The sequence below is a fragment of the Plectropomus leopardus genome, chromosome 20 (genome assembly GCF_026936395.1).
Source record: "Plectropomus leopardus strain MGB_pleo_1.0 chromosome 20, ASM2693639v1, whole genome shotgun sequence".
Taxonomy (NCBI): Eukaryota; Metazoa; Chordata; class Actinopteri; order Perciformes; family Serranidae; genus Plectropomus; species Plectropomus leopardus.
The window spans coordinates 14662290-14689896 of record NC_142195.1 but is presented as its reverse complement, the minus strand read 5'-3'; the positions used below and the strand labels follow the sequence as shown (position 1 = coordinate 14689896).

The window sequence follows — 27607 nt, the reverse complement described above, 5'->3', positions numbered from 1 at the left end:
AAGACGCAGTACTCGGCACACCCTGTTTACATATATATTTTCATGTAGTGTACGCTGTCTGTCAAACATGTCAATCATTATTATAAATTGTTGAGCAGAGCACCTTTTCCATGTTATGTTCCTGAAGAACAGCTACCGTCCTCCCTCCTATAAACACGATGATTTCCATGGCAACCTGGAGCAGGATCTACAGAGCAAACACTCCAGCAGCCGGGAGAAAAGTGCTCTAACCATGGAGTCTGAGCTGAGGTGGAGGGTTAAGGGAGGAGGAGGAGGAAAGCGTTAGTGGGGGGCAGAGCAGGTAGCAGATTCATGCAACTCAAAGTCACGGGGTTTAAATATCAATTGAATGCTCTAGAGGCATGAAGAATAGGAAGAAATTGTGCAGGAAAATCTTATCAAACCAACAGAAATACTAAAGAGCAATTAAAGAATTTTGAATTTGGTCCAGTTTGTTATGAGCTAAATTAATCGCATTTAAAATACCTTGACAGCATTTTTTTTTTTTTTTTGCTCTTTTCAGAACAGCATTTTCAATATGTTTTTATTTTGTTTTGGTGCTTATAATTTGACTGTGTTTCAGCCCTTACTCTTAGATCATAATTTCTCTCTCTAACAATCTCAGTACATTCTATAATACAACATAAACACCATTAATACATGTTCAGTGTTCATGTTAGTTTGTCTGTTGTTTTTTTCAAAAAATAGACATTTTCCCCTTCTTCTTCTTCATCTTTTAATGCTTCGGATAAAACAGATAGCCTGAAGCTGTCTTAAAGGTATACTTCACCTATTAAATGACCAATTGTATATCAATTAATCATGCCGTGTTAGCTTGAATTTGTGAAGAAAGACCTTCGCCAAAGACCTTGGTATTGGAGTCTAACTTTGAAGAAAGCATAGATAAATATCACTCTCAGTTAAGCTTTAAATTGTTAATTTCAAGTGAAAATATCAGCCCATTCTCACTCTAAAGTCAATAAACACCACACCGCTTCCTCACTGATTGCAGCGTCAGACTCCAACACCAAAAGCTACCTTTTGCAATGGCATGATACGCCACTGGGCGGTGTCAGTTTGTAATGCAGTCAGAACCTTTCACAGTGATATGATACGCTGCAGCACCAAATTGCAGCTGTATGATATGGACAGTGTAAGGTTTAAATACTGCCAGTAACAATGTAATTTAAGAAGCTAGGAGGGGTGGTGGATGGGTCCAACAAATCCTGGACCTTCACCTGGGAGCCTGATATTTGCCTCCTGTACTAAAGTAGAGTCAAACCATGATGTTTTACATCATAATTTTGTTGCAGTGTCCAGGATCATCAACAGCAGATGCAGGGGGATACCTGGCATGTAATATGTTGACATGAAAGTCAACTGCAATATTTGAATACTTGAGATGAGAACATGTTGAAAATCCATGTTTAGGAAGTACTGAGCATATGACTGGATAAATAAAAGTTGAAATATACTGTAAATGGATGTTTTGATATAGTTATGTTGTTATCAAAAGTGGATCCCAATCTCTTAATAAATCAACATGTTCGACTTTCTTCTGTGGGGGCACATCAAAAAAATAAAGTTCTCTTCACAAATTTAAGGTAACACAGTATGACTAAGTGATATATAAATGGTCATTTTGTGGGTTACATATTGCTTTAAAAAAGACATTCACTTTTTAAAACTCAGGGATTAAGGGTATTTTAATTTGAAATAGCCTTAAAAAACTAAAAGCGGCGTCATTTGTTTGTTTTTCGTTCTAAACATATTGATTAACTCTTTTTTTAAAAAATAATATCTCTATGACAATGCGCAACTTAGTATTGCGGTGGCATCATGGAGCACTTGTTTGCGCACACGCACTTAAACTTAGACAGGAGAACCTTAACTAAGAAAAAAAAAAAAAAAACTGTAATTATTCACTGTTAAGGTCCGCTCAGTTTGAAATGACGTCGCTCACATAAAGCAGAGTCAAGGGCAAAGGGTTAACTGGTGAAAGAAAAGAAGTTCCTGGAAACAACAGAGGAGTGAGGTGGGACGCTGCCGCGGTCCAAACTCGGCGATTCCTCAGAGGCTTGACTTCTCTGCGCGCTGCGCAAACTGATCTCTTGTTGTCATCCACTTTACATTCACAGATCGGCGGATTGAAGGAGCTATTCGTCCTGACATGTCATTTTGGGGAAAGTGTCCGCAACGACAGGAATAGGTGAGTGAACGCGCCATTGATATAGTGGTATAGTGTAGTGGTATTATGAAAAATTATGAAAAAAGACTGCAAAAGGTCATAAAACTTAGTTTACTGTTGGAAGATACTCTGATCAGTATTTCTCAGATAAAGTCTGAGTAGATAAATTTAGTTTAGCTGCTGTTTATATGAATTAGTGAAAACACTGTTTTGTTTTGATTTTTACAGCCAAAATTATTACTTTAAAAGTATGTTTATAATGCTGATGCCATTATGTTAACCCTCTGAAACCTGAGTGAACCCATTTTGCCTGACGTCAAAAACGTGGGAAGAAGGCAATGAGCAATTTCAGAAGAAATGACCCAGAAATTATGAAAAAAAAGAAAATTATCTGATTTTTTTTGTATTAAATAAAACACAAACATAAGTAAATTACCACTTTAAAGTCTTTAAAATTGTAATAATCGTGTAACATAATTTCTTTATATTATGATAATTATACTTTTTTTCCATAGCTTTTTTCTTTGTTCACTAATAATTTTACGCTTGCTTTTTTCATGATTTTCTAAATAGAATAATTTCTTGCAATTTGTGGAACATTTCTTACCAAGTTACTCATGCCCTTTTAACATGTTTTTGAAAGATATCACACTAATTTGCTCAGGCTTCAACAGTTTAAATGCTTGTATAAGGGGTCTGAAAGTAGCACAAGAAAAGTAGGTCGCTTCAAGTTTCAGAGGGTTAACTAACTCATTGTGATGATATTTTAATATTTTTTGATGGCCACAGCCTTTTTGTTATATCTATATAATTTGTATATTTAAAAGCATAAACATGGTGCAAGTTATTAGTGGTTGAGTGATTTTCTGTAGGTTTGAGGTTCAAAGTAAAAAGACTGTGTATTGTTTGTTTCGTGTTGGCTGCTTTAATTACATATTAAAATGTTTATTTTGGCACTTATTGTTTTCCAATCGCCTGAAATACCACCTCATGTAAGCATGAAAATGTTTTTTGCGATAAATGGGAGTTTTTTATTTTGGTTTCATATTTCGTTGTTTTTACATCATTTCCTAGGTCAGCTTCCTCATGAGCTTCTGAAAACTTTTTCTTAGCCATGAGTGGAAAGGGTTGCCAGCTTTTGGTGTCTCCATGCAGCGTGTCCCCGTCACTAAGCATGATCAGAGGACACCAGCCCCAGTCCATCAGGATGCCCATGTCTTCCCCACAATGGTCAGATTTTAGTCCCTCATCAAGTATGGAAAAAGTAAAAAGAGAAGCCATCCACTCCTTTGCTTCTGGGAAACAGAGCGGAAGCCATGTTGTCCTGCCAAGCCTGAGCCTCCGCAGACAGGTGCTCACCAACGGGAAGCATCTAAACATTACAACTGTATCCCCACACCAGCAACTGCCTACACATCATCCTACAACTAAAACAGTAACCTTACCGACGGGACGCTGCTCCTCTAATAACAGCTTCAAAGGTAAATAAAAAAAAAAAAAGTAAAAAATTCATGTGTAACTTTACTTTCTGGAACAGTATTTCAATAGTGTTGCATTCAGGAACTACAAGAAACTGACTAAATTTTAAGTGAGACATCAGGGCACACATCCCATTAAATAATAAGTCTGACAGCACGATGTTGTAAACAAAAACGCAAGTGATTTACCATTAGCATCTTCATACTTCACTTATTCCCAGTGTGCTCTTCACGACCTCACTGTCTTCCTGCCAGACGTCTTGTTCTTATTTATTGATAATTAACCAAGCATAAAGCTTGTCCCTAAATTTTCTACAGGGGAGAAGTGGAAGGAGGTGAAAAGCTCATTAGTGATTAACAGAGCAGAAAGTGTCAGGTTGGAAATTCTGCAATCTGCTGTATAAACTTTAGCTGCAGCAGACTTAATGTCATGCATTTGAGTTTTATTTGCATTCGTTAATGTGTATTCCAGACTGCGGTGTAATATTATGATAACATTTTGAATTGATCCAAGGGGATTTGACAGATAGATATGTTGTGTCTCCTTGCAGTTGTTTGTGTCTCTTTCAGATAATTTTGTGTCCTTCTGTGTCTCTTTCTAGTCGTTTTATTGCTCCTTTAGGTCATTTTATGTCCTCTTTGATACTTTTGTTTGTCTTTATGGTCTTTTTTGCCTATTTTTGTAGTTATTTTATGTCACTTTTAGGTAGTTTTGATTCTTTTTTTTATAATATTGTGTCTCTGTAGCCATTTTGTGGCTCTTTTAGGTAGTTTTGTGTCTTTTTTTTGGTAATTTTGTGTCTCTTTGCAGTTGTTTTGCTCCTCTTTGTAATTATTTTGTGTCTTTTTTTGGACATTTGTTCATTTTGTGTCTGGATATTCTGTTGATTGAATTTTGGGCTTGTGTCCAGCAGGCTGTTCTGCGTCTGGACCTACAATAGAAGTATTTGGTCAGCCAGCTGCCGCTAACCTAACAGTGACCAGTAGTCCAATGACCATTCTCACAGGCCATCGGTATACTGCACAGCATCCTCCATCACATCCTCACAATGTGCAGATTCCCCACACTGATGCCAGGTGGGCAATATCAATAACAATATGTGATGATGAGCTCACTAACCCTTAAGAGTGGTACTAAAGTGGATAACAACAATCTGTTTCAGATCCTTACAATCCAGAGAATCCCTGGCATCCACCACCCTCAGTCTGTTTGAAACACAGTCAGTGTTTAGTGGCAAACAGGACTGGTCATACGGCTACCGTGTGCTTCCTCCACTGGGTCAGTGCTCCACCCAGGCCAGTGAGGGAGGTGAGCAGCTCAGCCTCCCCCCTGGCACGGCTATGTCCGGCACGACAATATCAGGTGGCACTAGCACCTCTGCCTCCCTGCCCTCGTACCTCTTTTCAGCCGATGCCGGAAGTCCCAGACAGTCTCGTGCTAAGAAGAGAGCTCTCTCCATGTCGCCTTTGTCGGATGTCATGGGTATTGATTTCAACTCAATCATACGCACCTCACCTACTTCACTTGTGGCTTATATCAATGGTTCCCGCAGCTCTCCAGCCTCCCACCCCACACTCTCACCTGTCCAATCTGAAGGTTACGGTCACTTTCTGGGTGTGAGAGGAAGCTGCATCCCACACACCCATCCCTACAGCACACCAGGCTCTTCGCAGACTCTGGCCCCACACACAGATTATGCCCGTATGCAGAAGCTTGAAGAGGGAGGGGGTCTAGAGAGCCAGATGGCTAACATGGTGGTGGACCAGCAGTGCCTCCCAGAGGAAGGGAGGGCACTGGAGAAGACTTCAGAGAGCTGTAGCCAACCCGTCAACAACCTGCTGCCTCCTCCACAACTACAGCCAGCCCTGCTGACTGCCATCCAGGAAGGTGCTACTCCACAGGGGCCTCCACCACCCTACCACTCACACCAGCACATCCAACTCACTAGACGTCACTGCAAAATAAAGCCCCCTTCTCAGGACCCTCATACACATCCTCCCATGGCTCCTACCCGGCATGGGGTCAGCTTTCTGCCCCAGGTCCCAATGCTGGAGGAAGAAGAAGGAGAGCTGGAGGACTATGGGGCCCACTGCTGCAGATGGTTGGACTGCAGTGCCGTATATGACCAAAGGGAGGAGCTGGTAAGGCACATAGAGAAACTACATGTGGACCAGCGGAAGGCAGAGGATTTCACATGCCACTGGGTGGGCTGTCCACGCAACTTCAAGCCCTTCAATGCGCGATACAAGCTTCTAATCCACATGAGGGTCCATTCAGGAGAGAAACCCAATAAGTGCACGGTACACCACGCAGATCACAGCCTTGCTCTTCTCATGCAACAGAAGTCTATATGTATTTTTTCATACTTTATTTCTGTGCCTCTTAAAAAGTTCATCTGCCATCTCCCCTTCTAACAATACACACATAGCACAGCTCTCTCTGTCAGATTAATCTTTTCTTACCACTTGGTGAGAAAAAAATGAGTGAATGCAGTCAAAGCAGGAACATGATGAATGTCAGGGGCTTACTGAGTTCAATTCTCAATGTTCCATTCAAAGCCACAGTATCTAGTTGAAGGCTTTCAAGCCTCAGGCTGCACAAAAAAAAAGCTTTTTTAGGGCAAATGCCTTCATGTGTTCTTTGTTCATGGCCAAGGTTTAGATCAAAAATATGGCCTCCCTCTCCTCTTAACTTTAGCCATGGGGTAATTAGCAGAGCTCTGTGATAATTGACATGGGAGTTAACTCAATTATGCAGTTATTAAATCAGCACAAAGGATGTCTAGCACTTTAGATCTGGCATGGTACTATAGCTCTCTAGTTGCTACTGGGCCTGTCAGCAGCACAGGGCTTGCCAGGCCACCGTTTGACAAACTTGGCCGTCGAGCTGGGAAGGTGATGCCCCGCAGTCTGGCTCTCTGCAGGTCTGCATTTGTGGCCAGAGAGTTGGAGCTTTTTCATAGGCTGGATTATTGATGAACTAGTAGCTTTGTTTGTCCAAGATTGATGATCTTGTTCTTTTTTATGTGTTGCAATTTCATGAGGCCTCTTTGGTTTGTTTATTAGTTTTAAATGCATTGTGAGAATATAAGAAACAATAGTCTACAGCCTTACTGAGGCACACCAGTACTCTGTGTTCAGTGCTTATGTCAGACTGCAAATATGCTCACAAAGACAATAGGTTGGTTACCATTAACCACCCAATTGCACAAACTGAAATTGAAAACATCAAATATGCCTAATGGAAGCATGTCCACTTTGAAAGAGCTCCCGTTTATTGCAAAAAAAAGTTTTCATGCTCACCTGAGGTGGTATTTCAGGTGATTCAAAAAAGCCATGTTTTGCAAAACTGCAATGGCAACACTTTGATGTTGTTGAGGTAGTGTCCCCGATTTTGGAGCTGCTGAATAACACTGTTTTCTTCTTACATCGATAATATTATATTTTAATCTGAATTTTAATATTTTTGAACAAGCCCCCTCCATGACATCCACCTCATGCATTGGCTTCTGCTGGTCTACTGTGTCCAGTTAGGTTGCCAGGTTTGCGTGCATTGCACTACAAATGACCCAGTCATGTTTCAAAACCAAAACATAACCATAACAATTAAAAAAACATGTGATAAACAGTCAAGTCATTTCAAGTCATCTGTCTCAAGTATAAGTCACGTCTCAAGTGAAGAATAATAAGAAAAAATAATGAAAGGTTTTTTATCAATGTTAGTCAAACAAGTCTAGTGTTCTCAAATTTGCAACTTAAGTCTGACTTGAGTCAAGTCATGTGACTCTGCCACTGAGGCTTATGGGAATGTCATTGGCTTTGCAGAAAGCCACTCAGCCTCGCAGCCACATTTTCTTCAGACGCCACCTGCAGTATTGCAGAAAAAAAAAAAAAAACAATACCTGCAGCCCAAAAAGCATTTACCCCATTGACCACTATTGCACAATACAGTATAATCTGTCACAAAACAATATAGTCTGTGCGACCACTGACAGCACACCTCAAACTGCAAACAAGGTCAGGGTATGACTCTTTTTTTGGATTTTCAAGCAAGGGTGGCGTTATACTTGTTAATCCTACCTCAAGCTGAGAAAAGCGATTTAAAAGATGTCATCAAATTGTAAAGTCCATGACACAAGTGGGAACTCACAGGCAGAGCCAGCGGGAGAAACACTACTGCGCATATTCAGTTGGCTGCATACTGCAGAACTGAATCTGGAAGCTACAAAACTTTTTTGGCGTATACACCAGCCAAGCAACTAGACTGGAATCTAGTTATTATTATGTAGCTATGGTATTTATTGGACACTAATCATTTTAACCTTGGTGGGGTTAGATGAAATGTTAGATGGTTAACTAAAGGTTGGGCCAAAGTGGTGTGCCAGCCAACCAACAGACAGACAGACAGACAGACATTGCAATTCCATGAAGCCACACTGCTCACATGGATAAAAAATATGTATGGATTGTAAACCAGTCTGAACTCCCTTCTTTGTTTTCGTCTCACTCCCAGTGGGAAAATTCTTGAGACGCAGATGAGTAATTGACAAACTCCTCACCAAACATGCTTCACATCACTGCTTTCAACAAGTCAATAATTAACGGCATGCATACCTGCAGTCGACCTTTTGTCCCAAAATACTCACTTATTAGTTGAAGCCCGCTCTGTTGCCATGGGGCTGCAAACATTGGATGGGCCTGTGTTCCATGTAATCGTTCAATAATGAAGAAAGTATTCATGGTCAGATCCCATTGCCAAAAACAGAATTGGCACGGAGTGCCAATTGTGTTTGTGGTACAGTAATTATAGTACTGGCTAATTCTGACTGAAGAGAAAAAAAGCCAGCACACGCGACTCATCTTCGCTATGTTTTAATGAGACATTTCGATCATGTGATTTTTTTCAGGTCAAGCCGAACATTATGTGCACTCCCATAGATGTTTGCATTAGTGTATGTCATGACATCCACTCCCTCTTAGACTGAAAGGTGGCGTTTAATGCTAAACAAGAAAACACTTAATCTCACAGAACTGGTAGAAAAGCTAAAAGCACTTTAATATTAAGTGAAAGCTAACTTCTCTTGAACAGGCACACCTTTCAATGTATAGAATTATTGAAGATGCAGTGCAAAGTTTTTCTGAGGACATGACTGGCAGGTGAATAAACTGATGCATGATGAATGAAGTGTGTGCCTGCAGCAGCAGAACAATGAGGCAGCTCCTGTTACACAGTGAACATGTAGGGCAGGCCCAGGCTTGTACCTGTCATCTCACAATCTGTTTAACAACGATTCAGCGGTTTGTTAACATATCCTTGACTCACCAGTCTGTACCTGTCACTGTTATTAAAAGTAACAGATTTTAAAAGCACATTGTAAAAACTCAACTCAATTAAGTTGTAATGAATGAATTGTGTTTTCATTTTTTCAATTCAAAATCTACTGGATGTTGTTCAGTCAAACAAAAATTGGCCCCTGTGAGCATCAGTTATTGGCAAAGTTGGCCAAAACTGACTTCATCCTCTTTCTCTCAGTATGCATTATTCATGCTGTGATCCAGAGTGAAAATGAAACCTTAGTTCTCTGCTAATCCACTAAATTTTTCCCATACGAGCAGTTTGTAATTCAAGCCTTGCTGATGAAAGCAGCACCGACAAGATTTCAGGTCTGACAACATTTTAAGCGCCATCAGTACAATTGTTTGGAGGAAACTAGGAAATAATACTTTAGTATGGGGAATGCATTTTCACATCACAGATTCTGTCATTATTTTGCATTAGTAAACAAAGTCATATTGATTCAGAACTCTTAACACCCTTCTCAGTCACATGAAAAGTCCCACATGGTGTCCTCTTAAATGTGGATACCAATTATTGGAGGGGGGACCAAGTCATTGTTTTGCAAGTCACAAGTGTTTTCTCTCAAGTCCCAAATCAAAACTATAAAGTCTTAATAGCTTACCTTTAATTTTTGGGCATGGAGGAAGACATTAACTATTTTTAAGTCAAAAGGCTCAAGTCTAAGTAAAGTCACGAGCCGATGTTAAAGTCCGAGCTCTATTAGGTTTGTGATTCAAGTCTGACTTGAGCCTACGTAAAGTCCACACACCTGCCACGTCTGTCAGTTTGCTACAATGTGAGGTTTTAGTTATTTGAAAGTTCATGTGTTTTGTTTACTGCTCCACACTTGGATTACTGTGGTTGTGGCAAAAACTACTATTTTCATGTAAGAGGAAGGTCACTAGAGACAGCGACTGAAAAGCTAAAATATACAGTATAAGGAAACAGGTGAAACAAAAAAAGAGCAAAGAGGGTAGAGCCACCACTTGCGAAACAGGGAAGAGTGGAATTCAGAGTGAACTGACCTCAGGCTAAAACTGGGCATTGGACAGACTCTGCTGGCACAGACTGCGGCTGTCATTGTTCAGCCAGAGCATGAGTACCTGCCAGGACCTGTCAGAAGCTGGCTGTAATACTGATCTACACTGAGGAGCCATGCTGCTTTCTTTTCAGCCCAAACGTCCCTCGCGACAAACTAAAAAGCCCTCCGCGCTTTATGAGAGCTTTATGAGACAGAGAGAGAGAGTAACACAGTTACCCACCCCTGGCTAGTCCGGAGTCTTGGCAGTATTTTATGCTGGTTCTCAATTGTCCAACCACTTTGGTTCTGAGAGACTATTTATCTCTGTCTGTGCTGTTTTTTTTTTGGTGGTATTCTAGCTGAGGGGTCTGTTGTTAATTCATTTCTTTAAAGTATATTTAGGATTGGTCAGCTTTGGAAAACTATCCCCTTATGAAGGAGCATTTATTGTAATAGAGCAGAACTGGAAAAAGTGCCGGAGTGAAATGTGTGGGAAGAGGTTATGAGAAGCATTTCTTATTTTGTGCTGTTTTGTTCTTCTTCCAATTTAGTCTATTTGTCAAATTCTTCATATTCAGCACTGATCAATCTTGTGCTTTCATACAATTTCCAGAATACAACCGCGACTCATTTAATGTAAAAAAAAAAAAAAAAAAAAAAAAAAGTTGAGCAAAGTGATGTGAAAATCTTTATTTTAAGTTCACTTGCAGAAGAAGTAAGCTGGCTCTTAAGAATAGATGTCAGGAAACAGCTGTGTCGTGATGAGAAAGAAAGGCACTGTGGAATGCGGAGGAATGTTATTAGTGAACTATTAATGGGCAGGGGCATTTTAATTTGGCTTTGGCAGTGATGACTGAGGGGTATCAGTATGTCAGGAATCTAGTTTTAGAGGAAAAAAATGATAAAATTGGACATGGTCTGTGTATTTTCTTGTTTTCTCCATAAGGCTTAGTAGGGACATTCCATCTCCCCTGTGAACAGGAAGAGGGAGAGTAAAGTCCTGTTCTTACCAAAGAAGAAAGACATATTTTAGCATTGAGGTAACTGTGGTTGCATGATACTGCAAAAAAAAAGAAAAAGAAAAAAAGAGCTGTTTTGCTGGCTTGGATCACGGCAGTGTTAGTATTTTTCATCAAGGCCAAGCAGTGGTACAAGACAAAGGCCTTCATAATGCTGTTATGTATATAATGGAGTCATTCTTCAGTCTGAGTTTGGCTGTAAATGTATTCCAAATAATCTGCAACAAGTGACTTTGCTTGTTTTGTAATTGATAGCTTCCAGCCGCTGTCAAGGTGATGCAAGATTCAAAACACAAATGACAATACAGTGATGTGTGTATAAACACTGACCCCTGCTGGTGACACACACAACCATCAAAAATGTGTTACTTACATTATGATAGTATTCGTGTAAAGTGTAATAGCATATTTAAAACAGTGGCAGAGTAAAACTTCTAGATTGTTGCAATTAAACCCCATAAGCTGAATCCTCACTCAGTTTCGACATAAGATCATAATGTCACAGTAACAACATTGCTTCTTTCATAACAGGATTGCATACAAAACAGAAAAGATCAAGTGAGAAAAAAATCATGTATTCATGTGTTCATGTCTCTTTATATTTATTTGAGTAATATATACACTCAATTTGAGTTATTAATAGTGAACTCATAGAGATGACCCATTATTACTTCTGTTCTTGTTTTATTAATGACTTTATTTATATAATGATTTAATGATTAGTTTATTTATTTTGTTGTGCCCTTAAATTTTGGTCACATTATTTTGGGGCAGAAGGAAGTCCTTACTGAGGGATTAAAAGATCACATGTAACTGATTCTTTAAAAATAGATCAATCAGACCTCTCCTTTAAACTGCATCATAACACCAGCACCAAAAAGTGTAAAAAAATAATAATAATAATAATAAAGGCACAGTCGTCTAAACTGTGTAGCGCAAATTTACAAAATAAGTGCAGCGTAGTAGGCATTGTCTTGGAGAGCAGTGTGTTTGTATAATAATTACACATATAAAGACAAGCAATACAGTCTGCTCACTAATAATAATAGCCTGAAGTTGCAATTGTGACTTAACTTGCCATAAAACAAAAATGTACCTGCCTCTACCAAATCTTTTCCCTCTAAAGCTTTTTCTGCTTTGTCGCTGCTCGCCTGTCAACCGTGAAACTACAGCAATGAGCAGTTAGGTCTTATTTGAGTGTTGGTTAAGATTAAATGACAGTATTTTTTCTATTGAAAAAGCTTTCTATATTTCCTCTTCCACTCCCTCCCACACATCGAGGTCAGCAGGCCTTTGTCTGCAGCGACTTTCAGCTAATAAGCTCATAGCTCCAGGTAGATGCGTAACATCAGGTCGGAGATGCTTGTAGAGCTTTGATTGCAAATTTCACTGAATGGAGCCACAAGACAAACACATAAATGACTTCAAATACATGCCTCCTAGGCCTGTTTTAAATGTAGTGGAAATACTTGACATTTTACTGTCTTTACATGTGGTTACAGTTCGAGGGCTGCAAGAAGGCTTTCTCTCGGCTAGAAAACCTAAAGATTCACCTACGAAGCCACACGGGGGAGAAACCCTATGTGTGTCAGCACCCAGGATGTCACAAGGCCTTTAGCAACTCAAGTGACAGAGCGAAGCACCAGCGCACACACCTGGACACAGTGAGTGGCCTTGTACAAATGCGTGCAGTTATGAATGGTACTTAAAAGCTTGTGAATGTGCATGCGTGCCTTAATGTTGAGTCCTCTAAGTTTTCATTTGTCTGTGATTGTACAGAAGCCATATACGTGCCAGGTGCCCGGGTGTGCAAAGAGATACACTGATCCCAGCTCGTTGAGGAAACACGTGAAATCCCACTCTACTAAAGAAAGGCAGTTACGGAAGAAGGTACATACTACTGTGCATGCTGTAATACAATTCACAAGCTGGTCCTCTTTCAGAGCAAATGCCATTGTCCTTGGGATGGTATTTTACTTAGAAATGTTATACCAAATACATACAACTCAAGGATAAACCGTTCGCCAAGCAGCAACTTCCAAGGCTGAAAAATGACATAGCTGCAGAAGTGCCAAAAACTGTAATTCCTCTAATGGCCACGTGGGGCTGGCTCAATAAGTAGGTAAATCTCCATAGATCGCTGTGCTAAAATGTCCTACTTTACATCAGAAATAAACACGTTTACACCCTGTTACAAAAACAATTTTGGTCTCTGAAGCCAATTTGCCCATTCATGACAATTGTATGGGGGATATATTTTTATAAAACGTTTAAATTTTATTAAGGTTTGAAGTAACGCAAATTTAAGGGCTCAGACACTTTGACTGACAGGTTATCTGTGAGGCGTCACCACAGCCTATAGCTTCTTTTACATACCATTATGCTGTCTTGCTATTCTGTATATTAGGTATGACAGTGGAAAGGGGGGACAGAGTTGTCTCACTGCCACAAGAGGTAAAAACAGTAGGATTGCATCATGGATGGTACAGGTATGACATATTGACAGCATGGTGTGTATGCGACCCACCTCAATAGATTGAAAAATCAGTCAACTCAAAGAAGAATAACCCCAGTTGTAAATGTCAGTAAATTGGGAAAACAATGAGATTCAGGAGCTTCTTACCTTCCGAGCATAGGACATGGGAGGCCGATGCTGTTGTATTTTACATCACGGCCATCACGTCTTTTTTATTTCTACGATGCTGGATGCAGTCTATAATCACACACTGGAGAGGGATGATGCCGCTGTCGTTGGGTTCTGTGTAAAAATGTAAAGGAGGCATAAAGAATGGACTTAATAGCAGCTCTATAGTGCGATCTCTATGTAAAAAGGGCTTATGAGTCAGATCCAGGGATGTACTAGAGAACAGGCATACCGGGCCCAGGCCAAGGGTCCCAAGGGCTTAGGGGGGCCCAAAGCCAGAGTCCTTCTGTGAAGTTTGCAGCTATTAACACTGCATTCCTTGTCAAAGGGCTTAGTTGTGGCACCCACAAGCTCACCTGGTAGAGCGGGCGCCCCATGTACAAAGGCAAAGTTGCGGAAGCAACCACAGGTTCAATTCTGGCCTGTCATCCCCCCTCTCATCCCCCCCTCCCACCTATAGAATAAAGCTGAAAAAAAGGCTTAGTCATCATGTCAATAACAGAAACCTCTAAAAAAAAAGAAAAACTAAAGAAATAGTCTAAATATTCACTTTGAAGGTGTAACAAGAAAAAAAACATTGTGATAAGGTCCTTCAGTTTATCCACAGAAATTTTAATACATAGAGTACTACTTGCAGTTTCTCCTCCTCTGTGGGGAGGAAAAACTGCATGTTGGGGGGGGGGGGCAATGGTGAAATCCCATGCCACCCTACCCCCACTCATCCACTCCTCCAGACTCTCAGACTCTCATCTAAATATGCTCACTTCTGGCTCCAAAAATCCAAGATGGCAACATACAAAATGCCAAACTGCAGCCCACAAACATTAGCTTTTCTGCAGGTATTGCACTCAAAAAATAACTTTCCACCTCGACCAGATCTCATTAGTGATGATTGCAAGTAGACAGCGGCACATCCTCAACATTTACAACCATACAGTATACAAAAGAAAAGCTACTTTAACACATCTCACATGTCACTGTGCTTTCATTTGCCTTAATTAGCTGACAGAGAGCATTATTCTCTCTGTGACATACTCTCCATCCCACTCTGTTAAACTCTGCAATTCAACTGCTCACAGAAAAAAAGTAATTTACTTTAACTTCCATTAACTGACATGTAAGTGTACGCGCAGTCAGATGAAAATCTACTCACCTGCACTCACGCTTACACTGACAGAGCCAGGTCACACAAAACCACACATAATTGTGTTGTTTGTCATTCTACGCCACCCAGGGCGACTATGGTTCAAACTTTCACATTGTGGCACTGCAGTTGAGTTTTTTGCATGCATGCGAAAGATTGTGCTCTTTAGCTCTTGGTGAGAGTAATGTCACCATAGATACGGACAAAGAAGGTGGGTAGTTACTAAAAAAAGTGACATTTTACAAAGTCTCCCACATGCATGACTTCTTTCATCTGATACTCAGATAAATGTTGTGATGTCACTGATGCTTCTCAAGATGGAGGGCATCTGATATATATATGTTTATATCAAGACCACCACAAAATCATAACTATATATAGTGTAAAACAACCCTAAAAAGCATACATTCTTTCATGTCTTGTCTTCAAATAATTCTAATGGTAGAAAATGGGCTTGATAGTTTCACGTTTATTACCGTATATGGCTTACATTTATTCTACTATAGCCATTATATTCTTTTTTAAAAAACGTATACGTTGCACAACATCAAGGCAAAAAGGTAGAAGACACTTCTTCACTATCAATGAGAAGCAGAGATTGTAGATAGAGCTATTACGATACTGTTGAAATTGTAATCCAATTAAAAGGAAACTCTCCCAGAATCCCATGGTGTTCACTACTGTTTATGTGCCACGCCTCTAGATGAAATCTACGGCTGATGTGACTCAGGACACGCTGACAGACTGTTTAACCATCCACCCCCTGCAATCAAGCCTTTCTCCTCTGACAAGGATAGACTCTTCCCCTGGTGCATCCCATGAGTCATATTCGGGTAAGTCCTGTCTCCTTGCTTTAATATGTTTGATATAAAATTAGATACTTAAGCCCCCCTTGTCATCCCTGTTCCTCAGCTGCTTCACAGGGACAAGACTCCTCCAGCGATCCTCACCTGGCTCTGTTGTGTTCCTTACAAGATAATTACAGGTACTAAGGATTTTTAAAAAATATATATTAATGCTAAAATCTTACAAAATCATACAAACTACTTTACTATTCTTAAATGTATGTATACAGCAGGACAGGCATTCCAGCTACTTTTTTTGGGGGGGGGGGGTTGGCAGCAGTGTATCTGAACACTGTAAGTAGCATGTGTAAATGAACTACAGTAAACCTCCTTCCATCTTCAGCCAGGTCAGGTGATGCATTCAAGTGACTCCAGAAATGGGAAATTAGGAGGCCTTTTAGAAGCTTTTTCACATTGTTCTTTTCAAAATACTATGGAACATCGCCATATGAAGTAACATAACAGTCAGAGCTGTTAGCTTTACTTTTTGTTTCGTTTGCTTTACTTTTGCGAGCCAAATTGTATTTTCTTTTGATTTTGTTTTCCCATTGGCACCATTACAACTTTAACCATGACTGATTTAAATGTTTCACAAATCTTTTTTTTTCCTCTCTTTTGATGATCTGAAACAATCAGCTTAAACATTGGTTGTCATGACTGCAAGACTATAAGCTCATAATTAGAATAATCAGTTTAAAAGAAAGCACTATTTTGTACCTTCATGAAAGAGTTGTTTTTTTGTTGTTGTTGGTGTGTGTGGGTGTGTGTGTGTGTGTGTGTGTGTGTGTGTGTGTGTGTGTGTGTGTGTGTGTGTGTGTGTGTGCGCGCGCGCACACGGGCACGTCTGGAGATGGCCAATACACATTTCCATGGTCAATCCATAGCAAAAATCTCTTTACACTTCTATACACTTCTATACACTTCAAAGCATGTGATAAAGTATTTCTGTGGCTCTGGGCAGCCAGATGCTCAAGGCTCCTCACTGGTTGCGATTGTTCTCATATCAGCAGTAGGCCAAAGCATTCACTGCAGGATCCCGGACAGACAATTGGCCTGCAAGAGCAGACCTTGCCTTGGCTCATTGGTCTTGACCACTCGCATTAATGGATGCTATAGCCACCGACAAGAGCGGCTAAGGAATTCAATAAGCGAAACGTAAAATCAAAAAAATACAATTTAAGGTCCAGTGGGAAAAGAAAGACACTGTAATTACTTTTTTTAGATGTTAAATCGATTGAAAAATCCTTGTTGCCATTTTCTGTACACTTTTCTGGGATTCCTTTCGGTTCCCTTTCAGTCTTTGAATATTGTCAGCAAATTCTGGCTGCTTTAGTATTCTTGTTATTGGCAAGTAGACATGCGAATGTTTTATTTGGCCAAACTGAACAGCAGGGGTGTCAGCTCCCATGGCCACGGAACAATATTTACATTTACTAGTTTAATCCACTGTAATTAAAAATGAGTTACACCAATCTGAAAGTAATGTCCTTGGTTCTTTTAATGTCGTAACAATGAGCAACAGAGGTGCGAAGATTGAGGCAATAATTTACGGTGGGCTTGAACTACTGTGCAGCTTTAAACAGCAGAGACTTCCAGTGAAGTTAAAGGTTTTTTTTAGCTGATTACACTGAAGACAGAAGGAGCAGTCTTGATCCATTATACAGTGGCGACCCTAAGGGGGTTCAGGGGGGCTATGGTCACCCTGAAAGTATTACAGTCAGTAATACATCATAAGGTGTCTCTATAGTGTCTCTGTTGCTTCTGATATCAGTTGCCAAGTACTGAAAATTGATCTTTCAGTCATGCACTCAATAACTGAAACACCTTGGGTTGCGCTTTTTCCCTGTACTATCCAGAAACTATCAGTAAATCAGCTGCGCAGGAGGCCACCATGCTAAGTGAGGCAGAGAAATCCATGAAAGCTGTAATTCTGTCCTCATTACACAGATGTAGGAAAGATGGAGAAAGCTGAAAGAGGGGCTTTATGCATTCTTTTTCGTAGCTATTTCAAATAAATGTCATGCTTTGCATCTCATCTGCACCATTCAAGCGAGTAAACGATTGCCTGAGGACAATCGCAAACAATGACAGGTTTATCTAAGGCGAATGTTTGCTGAAAGTCTGTGTCTAATTAACAAAGACTGTGTGAAACTATCTCCTTGTCATTACCGTATAATGGATTTATTAATGCTTTATTTGCCGGCTAACTGGTTATCATGCCTTTGTGTGAAAGTGGGTGAAATATGGAATTTGGAAGATAATTGTTAAAATGCAACATTTGACTAAAAATCATAATGTAATCTTGAATGTTTTTTAATTGAATAAGCGGCACCGTGTTGCAGTGGGAAGCGCTGTCCCCTCATAGTAAGACGGTTCTGGGTTGGAACTCACCGGCCGGCTGGGGCCCTTCCGTGTGGAGTTTGCTTGTTCTCTCTGTGTCACTGTGGGTTTTCTCCAGCTTCCTAACACAAAAACATGCAGGTTAGATTAATCGGTGCCTCTAACTTGGTCAGGAAATTATGAATGGTTGCCTGTCTCTATGTGTCATCCCTGTGATAGTCTGGTGACCTGGATCTACCCCACCTTCGCCCAATGTAAGCAGGGAGCAGCCAACCGCCACAATCATCTAGAGGAAGTTGTTTTAAATATAATGGTGATGGTTTACAAACTGTAGTATAACCTTGTGTCTAAATCATTTAAGGAGAATACCATCCACTGAATCATATACAGTGTAGAGGATAGGCACAAAAAAGGGAAAACCTGTACAGTGTATTGCATTTCACTACAGTACATGTGAAAAAATACTGCATCTTCAAAAGTTTACAAAGCATACAGTCATTTTTGATTCCAGTCAGTGGGTAATCATTTTTACTATGTGGGAAATATCCCTAACCCTACCCCCTAACAACCTAAGTCTGACCCTCAAATGAGCCATAAATTTGAGTCATGAAACACATCTCAAAAAAATCTCTACTTTCTTTATTGCGCTTGTTTTGGGATTCATTCGTGCAGAAGGATGTTTCTGCATGTTTTCCCAAAAAGGAAGTTATTGATAATTGTTTTGTTTTATCATTAATAATAATAATAATAATAATGTTGTGTGTGTGTGTGTGTGCGCACGTGCGTGCGTGCATCGTGTTTTACAGTGCGAATACCAAATACATACCTATTTTCACATGACAATTAAATATATTTGACAAATTGACAATTGTGGTTTTGTTTGGTTTTTGGTTGTTTTTCTTAATTCTACAGAGTATTTCATTCAGTCTGAAATATTACAGGTTTGTTGATCCCTCCCCTCACCAGCAGCGCCCCCCTGGGGACCAGTGTGGGCCCTGCTCTCCCACCTGCCTCCCTCATCCTCCCCATGGGACGTCGCTGCCAAACAAGCGAGATCTAAAGCAGCCCAGCAGGCCTCCCGATGTAGCAGATCACAATCCAGGTACTAGGTGTATCACCATTGTTTCCTTAGAGGTTGTCAAACTGATGTAAATACAGTTGAGTAGAGGGGAGATTCCTCTAAATAAAAAAAAAAGGGGGTTTATAGTGTAAGTTTAACATCTGAGGAGACTATTAGCAAATGTCTGGGTAGTCTGACAATCTGTTTGACCAGATTTTCTAGCGTGCACATTAATGATGCAGTTTATCTTTATGATGTGTAGCAGGTGGCTGGTGATTTTTCTTGTTCGACAATATCAGGCAGTGACATTCTGTGTATCTTTAAATAGATATCACTTATTTTCCCCGTGGACTTGACAGCCACCGTGATGTTGACAAGGTTTTCAGAGACACGCAATTTAGATTTAACCACTGAGATAAAGACAGGGTTTGAAATGTCTTAAATGTTTCTTCATTCATGAAGCCTAATGTTGCTTTTCTACCAGAATGTTCTATAACCTTTAATTGAGTTCTTTACAATGTGGATAAAAGAGTAAGCCTTTGTTATTTACCTTGCAGAGTTCTCGGGGCAGAGTAAGATGCTATATTCTCCTCCACAATATGGCGGGATCACAGCACAGACCGGCTCGAGTCACCTGATACAAGTTGATGCCTTTGGTGACAGCCTCGCTCCGGCAGTCAATAATCCCAGTGGGTTGGCCGCCTCACAAACAGCTCTTTCCTGCATTACAGGTAATGAAAATATAGTCTAAAGTAAATTACTCACAGTTGAGCACTTTATTGACATTGGATTTCACAACTCTCACTGTCCATACATGCATCTATGGACTTCCATGTGTGTGGTGTGTGTTGTGTGTGTGTGTGTGTGTGTGTGTGTGTGTGTGTGTGTGTGTGTGTGTGTGTGTATCTGCAGGATTTGATGTTCACAGCCAGGCACAGGATGGGGCTCCTAATCAAGAAGTGCATGGAGGGGATTTTTTCAGTGGGATGGACCACTGCACAAGCCAAGTCTCCTGCATCTATACAGAGGGATGACGTTGCGAGTTTTGTTCCATTGCACTATTTTGTGTCCCTGTTCCATTTAAGTCAAATGGTTAACAGGAAGAACACTTTAGATGGCAACCTGGTGGCAGCTTCATTTAGCAAAACAAAAGAATATTTGATTGATTAATTGATTGATTAAAAAAAAAAATCTAAGATGCTGCTCCCTGGGTGTGGAAGGAACTGACTCACATTTTCAGTTTCTTTCTCTCTCTCTAAATCTCTATAAATGTACTAGCTGACTCAACACTCTGGCTTCTGCCTCCATAATCACTGTATACTAATGACTGAGCCTACAGGATTTTAATGTTTACTTTCATACAGCTTGTGAATAACAATGTTAATGTTGTAACTACTTCAGGTAGTTTCTGGTGACATTTTGCACAATAGTCAACACTGCAATCAAAGCAAAGAATGCAAGGGATCATTTATTAAGGTTTTTCTTAGAAACCGTGGCTTTGTAACTATAGTAACAAGACAGCCTTACCACTTCACTGTAATGTTCATAGACGTAACCTGTTGTTTAGAGTATAGTACTGTGATGTTGTCTGATTGCTCCTGTGCCAAGATCATGAGGCCGTAGCCATACCAGTGATTTTGCCTATTTTAGTTTACTGGCAAATTACTTAAACTTCACATAGCAGTCAAGATTTTCTAATAGCATGACATTTGTTGTATATTTTTAGACTGTTTTCTTAAATTAATTTTAGTTTCCAGTTAACTTGTGGAGACTTGAGATAGGTAAACTATCACAATGATTATGTGTGCTTTTATATTTTAACAGTTATTATTGCATTTTAATGCAGTGCAAAAAAAAAAGCAGACATGATTATCACCAGGATTAAAGTCTCTGCAAGTGTAGTGAAATGAGGATAAAAAAAGCAGAGGATGGTGGATGGAGTGACAAATAGACGAGATGCCTGCTAAGTTGCAGACCACTATTCAAGACCAACAAAACAACAAAATTGGTTGTTTGTTAGCTAGACATTGTTTTTTTCCAGTGGGAATTATGCCACCTTAAAGTAGCTGTTTTTGTAGTAAAACATCAGCAGCATTTCCAGCTGTGACTTTTTAAGTCTAACCAAGTGGTTTATATGCCTAAACATAACCATACATTAACAACATCCTCACAAAGAAACATAAAGCTTCACCATATCTGTTACATAATATGGTACAAATGTGACAAATCTGTGGTTTGAAAAACATACAGTGCCAACATCTATTCTGGTTTCTGTGTTGAAAAAAACTATTCATCATGATCAGCAGCAATGTAAAGTAGACATAATTTGTAGCAAATGGACTCAAATATGCAAAAACACTGTTGTGGTGCTTTTATTTTTAAATATATTTGGAATGATTTGTACCCTTGTTTGTCATTTGTCATATCTCGTGTCTATTAGTGATATGACTGTACCAACATCTCTTTTATTTTATTTTTAAAGCTCCCCACACATGGTTACAATTCCCTACACATAGGCTGATGAATTGATCAAGAAGATATGCATGTGATGAGAGAATCATGGAAGGTTTTTTGTCATGTCACTCAAGAGCCACTCAAAATGATAGACTGATATCTTTGCTGCTCTCAACAATAATGTAACAAGTAGTTTGTGTTGATTTAAAAATGTTTTTGTCAAATAACCCTTTAAAACCTGGAATAACATCACTTTTCTTGTGCTGCTCCCAGATGTTTATTACAAGTATTTAAACCTTTGAACCCTGTGCAAATTGGTTTGATTTCTTTCAAAAAGGGCAATGAAAAGCTCAGTAGTAAATGTTCTACAAATTGCAAAAAAGAAATTTAAGCTAGGGGAAAACGTCTAGGGGAAAAAAGCAAGGGAGAAACTAGGCTATTTACTATACTATAATAACTATTTCAAATTATAATAATTACATATTTAAAATGTTACAGACTTATAATTTTTAAGTGCTTTTTGGGGGGTCATTTACTTGTTTGTGTGTTTGTTTTTACCGTCTTTTTTTAAAAATTATTTTCGGGGAATTTTCTTGTACTTTTAACTAATTTCTTGTTATTTTTTTTAGGTTATTTAGCCTTTCATTGGTCATTTCTTTCTTTTCATGTTTTTGACAGAAATCAAGCCAAATTGCTCAGTTTATAGAAAAAACTTGATACTCATCAAGTGAACCAGTTTATCTTTCTCCGTTTACATTTAAGTTAAAAGGCACAACAGAGCAGCTACTTTATGGTACCATAGCAGTAAATATAACACACTAAAAGTCTGAAGGCAATAAGCTTACATAAATCTTCACAGCAGTGTATTTTTCTTATTTGAAATTGAAAGGACAAACTGTTTTACTTGAGAAATAATTCTTTTAGCAAAGGAGTGTCATGCTTTAGATGGGGGTTTCGCTAGTTGCCTAGCAACAACAACAGCTTTTCCAAAAAGCATCTGTTTAGTAGCACTTACCAAAAAAAGTGCTGCGCAATGGACACAGGTGGTTGGTTAAGCTCTGTATGCAGTAGGAAGCGTCTTAACAATGCTGGCTTTGTTTAGTCACTGTTTACAATTTACAAGTTGTGCATGTTTTTAGCCCTACTTGTTCCATATGGTAAAAAATTTAATCTTGTAGCAGTTTCATAGATAAATAGTATATAGTAATATCCACCTCTTTTGCACAATATGTGAAAATAACAAGTAGTGTGGCAATAATTTAAGGCTCTAATATTATTGTCAATAATTGCTTGTCAAGCAAAGGTGACTAAGTGCCACGCACAATATTCAAATTACAGGAGCTTTAATTTCTTAATAAAGGTATAATGTGTCACAATATATCATAAGAAATGAGGCTTTACGGTGCCACAGAATACAAATTATATTCTAGACATAAAGTAACATGCTGGCATAGACACAGTGGTGGACAAAGTACACATTTCTATTACTTGAGTCAAAATGTTGATACTCCTGTTTAAGTATGACTCCAATACAAGTGAAAGTTACTGAGTGAAAGTATCACTGAAGTTGAAGTACTGGAATACTTGCTTTCCAAAAGAAAATTAAGTCTTAATTATACTTTTTTATCTCAATGCATTGTATGTTGTCACAATAAATTTACAGAAACTAATGATTCTAAAACAACTCCCTGTATGCACTGACTTGCTTGTAAAACCTGTAGAATGAAAATCTTGTTGAATATACTGCAAGACCTCTAGTAATCCTCAGAAAAACACAAATTCACAAAAAGGACCACATTTGTTATTTCCATTTTTTTTAAAACCTTGCCAAGCTTTCTCAGGTTGGATGGCGAATTCATGGCCATGATTAAGTTTGTGCGAGGTAAACACAGCAAACATTTGAAATGATATAAATCATTTTGTCATCCCAAAAAAATCAAACAGGGAATTGAGGTATGGCAAACCTCACACAGAGCTGCATAATCACAGTGTACAGACTTTTCCATTTTAGGAAAGGAAAAAAAATCCTCTGCTAACTTTAAAGCAAATGTAACAAGTAACAAGATCCAAATAAATGATAGGCTACTCAAATAAACTACAAATACTCAGAAACTGTACTTAAGTACAATCATAAGCAAATGTACTTCGTTTTTGTCCACCACGCCATAGACACCAGCAAAAATCACATCATCATCATTTTACATTTTTCCAGTAAAAATGAAATGCCAAAATTACCATTCATGCTAAGCTGGTAAGTATCCGTTAAAATAATCTTAAATGCAACATGAGAGCCTTATTCAAAAGCCCTGAGGCAGCTGATGTAACAGGCCAGTAACACTTACTATGATAACATTTAATCGTTCAGGTAGAAATACGTATTCATAGGGAGGGGTTAACTTTCCGATAACAATGTAGGAAAGTGATGTAATAGCCAATGCAACACAATGGCCAATAAACCACAGACAGAAGCTCACTCTTGGCCTATCCAGTCACCTGCCATTGTGAATACTGGACACTGCTCACACCTGTGGCTGCAAATTCACTCAAAAACTCTGATGTATAAAGGGTTAATGCATGGCAAGTCAGTCCACATTAATTTTAAGTGCCCCATTTTTTTTCAAGCCCTTGCCTTTAACACATGGTGGGAAAACAGAAAAATTAGTCGTGTGTTCATCTGGACAAAATTTTATGAGATATGCACGTCTCTCAAATCTAAGAAATAAGAAGAGAAGTGAAATGTTTTGCAATCCTTTACTGCTAGAATTTCAATATTTTCTGAGAATTGAGGCTATACATGACTGAATGAATGCAAATGATTATGGCCTACATCTGTATTTAAAACACTCTGGAGGTGGGTGTGAGTGGCTTGAAGGCAAACAATTGATGTTTTCATTTAATTGTGCTTGATTTTGTGGAATTGAAAAGTAAACATCAAGAGAAACATATCTCAGGGGCAAACTGAATTCATTACACCAGAAAAAAATCAAATGAAAAGACTACGCCCAGATGTTGCTGAGACCCAGACAAAGACCAGTATGAAATAACACAGCAGCTTTAGGATCACATTTTTCTCTTTGTGGCTGGACTTGAAGACTCCTCTAACCCCCTGTGTGCAAATGACAGACATATTAAACAATATCTAAACCTTGTCCTCTGTATGGCTAAGACATAAATAAACTCCTCATCTTCAGAATCTCACACCGCAAGCAAATATCACTGCAGCAAAGCATTAAATCATTTTAAATAGAAGCTCAAGCATCACCACCAATCATTACGTGTCTAATCATAATTAGCACAGTATGAAATTAAAGTCATTCCAAAATTATCATGAACTTTATGTTATTTATAGGGGTGGGTGCAAAATATGGAAGGCACTTCAAATAATATTTTAAGCACTGGGGAGGGAGTATGTTTTTTTGATTTGCCTTAAGGAAGGACATGCAACTTTAAATGGTTATATTTCGGGTTTGAAAGGCATGTTTTCCTTAAAAGTCTCCTAACTCACACCATTTATCACAGCCAGAAATGGTTAAATATGGTTATTTATGGTGAAAGTAGGGTAATGCATTTTCCCAGTCACTCAGGGAGGTGAAAGAAAAATTATTCCTAGCTGCTGTGAGGGCCGTGAAACAGTTGTGCTCATAAATGTACAATGCCCCAAGTAGACCATGTGAAAAACAGTACTTTTTATTTTATACGATGAATGATCATGCAGCCCACTTACAATATGCCAAATAGCACCTAGAAAGGCCTCAAAACACCCAAGACAAAATCATTAGACCACAATTTTACTTTGGTTACGACCATAAATGCTATGTTTGGAGAGGAGTCGACAAAGCCTATGATGAAAAGTACAACAGGGGGCCTACAGAGGTACAGGGAATTTAGTTAACATTGATGGCAGAAAGAAGGAAGCATGTTATCAGAAAATATAAGAGGACCATTTGCAATCATCAGTCTGGAAGCTGCACATGGGAACCCTTTGGACCATCCAACACAACAACGATCCCAAACACAGGGCCAAGTCGAAACTTCAGTGGCTACAGCAGCAAAAAGGCAAGGTTATGGATCCCAAATGTGTGGTTTCATGCAAGAATGCCCATGAATCTATAGGGTCTGGAGGCTTTCTGCCAAGAAAAATGGAAAGCTTTACCACCTGAGAAGGTAAACCAAACTGCAAGCTGTCATTAATACTAAAAGGGGCAATACAAAGTCACCCTTTGAAACCTAAGCAAAACATAGAAAGATGGCAATCAACAACCAAAAATAAATGACACAGAAATGAGCAATAAATTGGTAAAAAAGCAAAATAAAAATAATCATACATTCATATATATACATAATATATACATAAATATTAATTAATTCCATTTCATTTGATTAATTCTACTTTAAATTTTGTCTGGCCATAGTTCAGCATTATTATTGTGCATATTATTGTTTGGCTCTTATAGTTATAGTGCATCTGCAAGAAGCTCCTCTTGCTTCTGCTTTGCTGTTTTTCAAAGCATTTTGTAAACTCTGTTTCTAAAGGTGCTATATAAATAAAGTTATTAGGGCCCGAGCATCTACCGATGAGAGGACCCTCTTGGAATGCAACGAATTATTATCATTTTTAGCCCCAATGAATCGCATTTTTGGAGGTCTAAGCATGCTCAAAAACTCATGAAAAGTGGTATGCTCCTGGTAGTTTCACCTACATTTGTGAAACTTGGTACACTGATGTATCATGCCCAAATGCTCAAGAATGCCTCTTGGAGCAAGAGCAACAGGAAGTCGGCTATTTTAAATTTTCTTCTCATTTTTGGTGATTTCAGGCCTCAAACTTTTGCAATCTTGTCCTACAGGATTATTCCGATTGATTTCAAATGTGATGTGTCAATTCTCAACCCCTTGGTTATGAAAAGTTATCACAGGTCTGGGCAAAACTTTTACGGTTTTCCCGTCGCATGGCGTTCACTAATAGTAATAGCGCCACCTACTTGCAACAGGAAGTAAATCTTGAGGGACAATTATGATTGGATTTACATGATATAGGGTTTGGTCTACGAATGATACACCAAGGTGACGTGAAATTTATGTCCCCTCCACTGCCACCTAGTGGCCACTGGAAGTACTACACCATGTGAAATATCTCACAGCAGGTTCCAAACTCTCTGTGTGCATTATCTGACTTTCACAGAGAAAAGAGACTGCATCAGTCGGAGTCCTGCAAGGAACCCAGACATGCATGGGGGTGCGAGGGCCCTTTCATTGCTGCTTTAATGCAGCTTTAATTATTATTATAATTGTTATTATTATCATTATAAGGAAGCTAATTAAATCAGCACAAAAAACACAAGAAATTATTAATTATTATTTTAAATTATTGTCTAAACCTATTCATTTCTTGCCATTTGCAAGACATTTCTTGTGAAGGTGCTCATTGCCTTTTTCCTATCTATTTAAAAAAAAAAAAAACGAACCAATTTGCTCATTGTTTAAAGGTTTAAATACTTGTGAAAGGCCTATGCAGGAAGCACAAGAAAAATGATGTTGATCCATGTTTTAAAGGGTTGAAGATTAAGAATATGCAAACTTTTGAATGGGGACTATCTCAGTATTTTCGAAACAATTATATTTAGTTTAATGGCTGTGCTTTTCTGTGATGCCTTATAGTTTAATCTGAATCCCATTAAATATAAGAGAAATGTGTTTTGCCTGATCACTCATGATTTCTTTAAAAGAAATAGTAGTCTACACATCTTGAAAATTCTTCCAGGGTAAGCACAACTATATATATATATATATATATATATTAAAAAGAAATAAAGAAAAACTGATAAAGTACAGTCCCTTACCACATTATGAGGGTCGTGGATGAGGGTACTGTCTACATCATGGGTGTCACACAAACAGCCCGCGGGCCAGAACTGGCCTGCCGAAGGGTCCAATCCAGCCAGCTGGTTGACTCTGCAAAGTGTAAAATTCCAAAGAAGCCATTAATATTATAGTCCGACAAATTAATAAGTAAACACCACTAAATTGTGAGGAAAAGTCTTTGATTTTTCGGGGGTTGCTGGAAATGAAAATTAAA

The 27607-nt window shown here is 38.9% G+C and overlaps 1 protein-coding gene and 1 long non-coding RNA gene across 3 annotated transcripts in view; one reads left to right on the top strand and one right to left on the bottom strand.

Annotated features, from left to right (window-relative positions):
• Positions 1–27607, bottom strand: part of LOC121959610 (uncharacterized) — a 104637-nt gene that overhangs the window by 60145 nt on the left and 16885 nt on the right. Inside the window, exons 8-11 of the long non-coding RNA XR_015775224.1 lie at positions 27372–27483; positions 19628–19797; positions 18069–18139; positions 13668–13802 (exon numbers count right to left, since the gene is read on the bottom strand). This is a non-coding gene — a long non-coding RNA (uncharacterized LOC121959610). The remainder of the gene's footprint in view (positions 1–13667; positions 13803–18068; positions 18140–19627; positions 19798–27371; positions 27484–27607) is intronic.
• Positions 1989–23679, top strand: glis3 (GLIS family zinc finger 3). Of its 2 annotated transcripts, none has more exons than XM_042509016.2 (11): positions 1989–2209; positions 3263–3669; positions 4581–4743; positions 4830–5967; positions 12547–12708; positions 12824–12934; positions 15536–15665; positions 15745–15817; positions 18959–19119; positions 19635–19808; positions 19990–23679. In XM_042509016.2, the coding sequence occupies exons 2-11, from the start codon at positions 3303–3305 to the stop codon at positions 20109–20111; spliced, it is 2601 nt and encodes an 866-aa protein (XP_042364950.1). In that variant the 5' UTR covers positions 1989–2209; positions 3263–3302; the 3' UTR covers positions 20112–23679. The 2 variants fall into 2 exon arrangements, with proteins under 2 accessions (XP_042364950.1, XP_042364949.1); XM_042509015.2 differs by having other exon boundaries at positions 4578–4743.

Coding starts and splice junctions, on each gene's coding strand:
- glis3 (XM_042509015.2), top strand. CDS start 3,303: ATGAGTGGAAAGGGTTGCCAGCTTTTGGTGTCTCCATGCAGCGTGTCC. Junction 12,709..12,823: donor AGCGCACACACCTGGACACA/GTGAGTGGCCTT, acceptor GTGATTGTACAG/AAGCCATATACGTGCCAGGT. Junction 15,818..18,958: donor TCCTTACAAGATAATTACAG/GTACTAAGGATT, acceptor GAAATATTACAG/GTTTGTTGATCCCTCCCCTC.